This window comes from Crocodylus porosus, unplaced genomic scaffold (assembly GCF_001723895.1).
Source record: "Crocodylus porosus isolate Cpor-Errol unplaced genomic scaffold, CroPor_comp1, whole genome shotgun sequence".
Lineage (NCBI taxonomy): Eukaryota > Metazoa > Chordata > Crocodylia > Crocodylidae > Crocodylus > Crocodylus porosus.
The window spans coordinates 39,927,465-39,933,087 of record NW_017728886.1 but is presented as its reverse complement, the minus strand read 5'-3'; the positions used below and the strand labels follow the sequence as shown (position 1 = coordinate 39,933,087).

General features: G+C 39.6%; 1 protein-coding gene across 1 annotated transcript in view; it reads right to left on the bottom strand.

Moving 5' to 3' along the window:
- The window catches only part of CFAP69 (cilia and flagella associated protein 69), a 50,886-nt gene that overhangs the window by 5,966 nt on the left and 39,297 nt on the right, over nt 1-5,623 (bottom strand). The window contains exons 18-20 of the mRNA XM_019530494.1: nt 4,875-5,012; nt 3,725-3,801; nt 2,688-2,885 (exon numbers count right to left, since the gene is read on the bottom strand). Of these exons, the coding sequence (XP_019386039.1) occupies nt 2,688-2,885; nt 3,725-3,801; nt 4,875-5,012 (413 nt within the window). The remainder of the gene's footprint in view (nt 1-2,687; nt 2,886-3,724; nt 3,802-4,874; nt 5,013-5,623) is intronic.

Genomic DNA, 5,623 nt, shown 5'->3' with positions numbered 1-5,623 from the left:
CCTGCCCCTGCCCCTGCCCCAGCCTCTCACTGCAGAGGCCTTGATCTGCCTCTCCCCCACACCTTCCCCTTCCAGCACAACTGCTAGTCTGAGACTCCTTGAAGACTCAGACCATCAGCAACTCCCTATGCCTGAAGAAGGGTGACTGCCCGAAAGCTTGCCAAGAGCTTTTTTCCAATTACTCAGTTGGTCTAATAAAAGATATCACATCTACTCAAAGAACCTTGCTTGCCTATGTCCTTAGGCCAACATAGCTACAACCAAAAACCCAGCAACATTTTATTATTAAAGGTGTTCTGTGAGCCATTTTAATGAATTAATTTTACTTAATTTTCCCTTTATGATAACCTTAATGTCATGTCTCAAATAATTTTAATTCAAAACTTTAACTTCAGATTGTCACAGACTGCTTACCATCTACTGAAACAAACTATAAGAATACTTTTCTGTAAGAAAAATTCCAGCACAATTTTTGGCACATCAGACACAGTCCTTTAGACTGCTGGGATTCTCTTTTACAACTAATGGGGTCCAAACTCAAATCTTGAGGACTGTTCCCCCTGCAAGTCTAGACAGAATGATGTGACAATCTGTGGTGTTTGTGGAGTAATTTAGGTATTCTGGTCGATTTTATGATATTGCTGAGTTACTGAATGGAATTCATTATCTACTTGCTATTAGACTTATTTCTGTATCTCCTAGGTCAGGGACAATGAAAAAGACTTTGATCATCCTTAGCATAAAGTTTAGAAGAATGTGCTTTCTTCAACTTCTCCTCAAGGGGCTGAGGTTTGAAAGGGTAGACTTTCTGCTTTAGCAGAAAAGAGAGATCAGGTATTAGTGCTAGGTCTTAAAAAGCAAAATCTAAGAAACTTTTGGTAGGAGGTTCAGACAAAAGGACTCATAAGAGGAATAAAAGGTACAGATGAGAGAGGAAGCTTTGATGGCAAAAGAAACTAGCTGCAGGAGAAAGAAAACAGACCCTATGATTTAGAAGAGAAGCTTGACCTGGAGGAGAGGGATCCCAGAGAAGGGACCTGGAAACTCCAAAACATGGACCAAATTCTGAAAAATACTCCATAGTTTGGAAGATGATATGAATTATATCCCAGGATGCCCAGAAAATAGATTCTAGACAGCTGTAGGTCTCACTTACAGCAAAATCCTATTTCACATCTATGTGCCCCTTATGTAGCTGGGCAAATGATTGTTGGCACTTACACAGTTTAGATCCCAAGTGGCTATGCCCTGAATATGCACTTTGAGCCTACCTGGAATGCTATACTATGGTTTCACAGACTGCCCAAGTAGAACAGAATCACCTAGTCATGCACATAACACTAGGAAGATCCCAAAAAATCACAGAGAAAAAACCACAACTGCTAGGTGTTTGACACAGAAGAATGCTCCACCTTAATTTAGCCCAACAGCCTAGCAGTTAAGGTACCTGCCCAGGGGGTAGAAGACCCAGGTTTTAGGCCTACTTCTCTCACAGACAGCTTTAAAGCTGGGAAACAGGAGATGTATATCAGTGCTCTAAATCACCAGGACATGGGCTAAGCAGTTCCCAGAACACTCTCCAGCTTTCTTCTGGGAGCTGGCCCACTGGAAAGCATGGATAGGAAGATATGTGGGGTCAGGAAATGGAGAATAAGTAGGAGGGAGGGTAGCCCAATTAAACGGATACTGTCATAGAGGGAGGCCTGAGTTCTGTACCTACCCACAATGGGGCAGAAATTATGTCACTGCTGTTTATCCAGTATTAAGTGCAAATACAGTGGGGCAGCTTTAAGAGAGAGGCTGGCAAGTGCTCTGGACAAGGCTTAGCCCATGACTTGATGGTTAGAGCACATGCTCATGCTGCAGCGCTGGCCTCTTTTAAAAACACCTGGTGCTGTGGTGCAAGCAGTTGTATAAGTTGCGAAATGCATGTCAGTGCTAAAAAAAAAAAAATGGTGGTGGCATGCCATTTTGAAGACGTTTTAATTCAGAATGCACTGCTGCCGTTTTCTCAGCACCGACATTCATTTCACCACTTATACAATTGCATGCGATGCAGTGCAGTGCGCGTCAGCTCACATGCAGACCGAACTCGATTAATAGTGTCTGCTCCAACGCACTGGATCTCAATATATGTGTATAAATGTATATAAATGCCCTCAGCTAGCAAGCAGGAGATGCTAGTTTAAAATGTCTTTGGGAGACAGAAGTCTAGAACATGGGTCCCATTCTGTAGGGAAGTGTCGTAGCTGGCTCACAGGGTGATTCTGGTCCCACCACATGTGGAAACAGAATTCAAACTGTGTATAAGTGCCAACAATTGCAGTGATGTAGCTACACAAATGCCACTTTGGTGTGTAAGGATGAAATAGGATTTATCCCTAATGTCTTCAGTTGTACAATCATTATTTCTGATTGTACCAGTGCGGATGCACTACATAAACTGTTTTCTCTCTCATTGATCCCTAATGATTTACAAAATTAAATAGAACAAAAGAATTAAAATTAAGCTACTTTTTTAAATTACAGAATTTAAATGCAACTGTTTATCTGAAAATAATACCTTAAAATAACACTATTATGGTGGGATTTTGAACTTGGTAAATTGAGAGAATCTAATTTTCATAAGTCAACAGCAAAATAATTTACACTGTTACAAATGCCTCTTAAAATATTCCCTGGTTTACTTTTGTATAAATCCTTTCTTCCTCCTGGAGTTCCTGATGTTGGTGACTTTCAAGCATTTCCTTCTGAAGAGCGGCAACCATCTTTCCAACACTTTCCGTCACCTCTGAAATAACTTTCATGGCTTCCTGATCAGGAGTCACTGGTCTAAACTCCTCTTCCTTTAGTTCTGCAAGCACTTCATTCCAGACTTCCCCAACCTTTACATTAAACAGACAGCAGGTATTTAAAATGCTGATATTTATTTTTTAAACCTACCCAATAGAATCTAGTTGCGTTTTATTTTGTTTCTCCCCTTTTTGGTCAAGGTCATTTTTCAGAATCATTATTCCAAGTTATGCTTTCGTAAAGTTTTGCCTATTTGATCTAAATGTCTTCTCCCAGGTTTTGCAATCTTGGGTTTTCATATAAGTTACACAAAAGGATGAGGTGCCTTGGAAGCTCAAAAGTAGTAGAGCAAATAAACAGCTGTAAGTCCATACATTACAAGAGCAAAGCTTGCTGTCTCGCTAGCTCCCTACCCTCTGAACGTATCCAACCTCCTTCCTGCCAAGCAAATTACAAATGGAATAAGAAGTTATAAATGAATCTTGGGGATTGAACATAATCAGTTATAAAACTGAACTTGCTGGCCACAGAATACTTAAAGCTTTCACTGATTGTCCCCAAGCAAAAGTTTAATCCAGGCACAAAAAAGCACAAGTTAAAGCAACCTATGAATATAATGGCCAGCCCCTGAGGGCTGCTATACCTCATTCATACCCTGCAGCTACATTTTATCATGCAACAGAAAGCAGTCTTATCAGAAGTCACAATCCAGCACATTATAAAGTGCCGTAGTGCAGGCATGGGGTGTGCTTGTGCCTAAGTGAAAAGACATGTTTTTCTGCCTTGTTCTTCTTAAGCTTTCTTTTGACAGCCTCTCCACTAAAATTTATCAATATCCACTATATGCAAGTTAGATATGCTGCTGCTATACAAGGACTGCATTTATTAACATTTGAAAAAGATAACAGGAATATATATTTTAAATACTCACTTTAAAGTCAAGATAACGACGTATGATGGCAAGCGTGACAAAATCCTTAGCAGACAAACCAGGCAAATTTTCGAAGCCTAAAAAAACCCCCATTCATTACATTTATGTATGAATGACATCACACATTTGTGTAAAATAGAGCACTTCACCACATGTAATTCTTCTAGTTTAAATCAACACTAAATGCAAAAATAATCTTACTAACATGTACAGGATCTTTACCACACTCTTCCAGTCACTCTTCTAATCCTTTCAGTTACCTGTGCTGGGTTCTGGTGATAAACAAACTCCTTCCCTATAACCAACTTAATCTCTTTCAACATTTCCCTGCTGAATGCACAACCTTCAGAGCACTTATACTGCCCTGCCTGTCCCTGCTATCTATTGTGCCAGGAAAGCGTTCCTGTGGTTAAATTAAGTCACTGCCCACAAAGGACAAATGTGGCTCAGACCTTCCTTACTTGAAGCAGGATGAAGCAACTGAAGGAAGGAATGGAGCTATTTAGCCAGAGTAACTAATATTATAGAGACTTTATGTCTCTTCTACCAAACCTAAACTCAACCTTGCAAACACCAAGATTCCAACATTCAACACAATATTGCTAAAAATAAGTGTGCAGAGAGGACGGAGGCGAGATACAGTTATTGGGATTTTGAATTTTCTCTACTTCGTGCATGTAGAATACCAAGTGTCCAATTAATAACTAATTGATTTTTTATCTGTATTTACCCAAATCTCTTTATGAATTTCACATTTACAAGATACGCTGCTGGGTTAAATGTAGCATGCATTTATTAGTGCATGCTTTTCATTATGTTATATTGAGTACTGAAACATCTTAATACAGAGAATGGTATGGAATAAAAATAAACTTGTTAACTCTGGGTTTTGAGTTTTCCATGACATGGTCAAAGAGCTGGTAGGTGACATGGTTTCACAGAGAGGTATCCCAAGTGGGACTACTGTAAAAACATCTTAAATTTTCTCTAACCTTTTGCCATGCTGTCTTGTTACCTTATGTGTGGTGCTCTGAAGGAATGTGGAACTATCAAAAACAAAGCATGTTTGTTGTATTGCTTGGGGGAAAAAAACAGATTGATTAAAAACTGGAAAATACTGGAAAATAAAAATACAACTCATATCACTTACCTATTTTATACAATAAAGAATAAATTTTTGCCCTCATATTCTCAGAGACTTCCAGGATAGCAATGCTGGGGCAGTTGGCAGGCATCGATATCACTCCTTGCTGTTTTTGGAAACTGGTAACCAAAGGTTTCTTTGGATCTAATCATTTTACAACATAGAAAAGGATAAGAGAAGTCCTAACAAGGGGCACATGCTGCAGTACTTTTAATAATTCATGTTAAAAAGAATCACTTTCTATTGAAACACACTAATCTATTACATCACTTATCCTTTGTCACTCATTCTAGAAAAGGACTAGGCCCATGCTATTAAGGGCACACCCATGTAAACCTGGACTAAAATTTCACTGAATTGGTGCAAGAGGGGGCAGAATTTGGCCCAGGAGATACTGCATAGCTAGGTAACTTTCTGTTATAATAAAATCACTCCTCCTCCTGATTTATTTCATAATTTCTATCACTACAAAATGTCATTCATAGAAAGGTCTCAATATCAGAAAAAAATACTTTGCCAGTAAACTTCGAAGAGATGCATAAGTGTTTTTAGGACACACAACTGATACAGAGCTAAGGAATACTGTACCTACAGGCTGGGGAACTCCCTTCTCGTCAGTGCAGAGGCAGAAAAGGATCTTGGAGTCATCACTGACGCCAAGATGAACATGGGCTGGCAGTGTGGGGATGCAGTCAGGAAGGCCAACCGCACCTTGTCATGCATCCACAGATGCATCTCAAGCAGGTCCAAGGAGG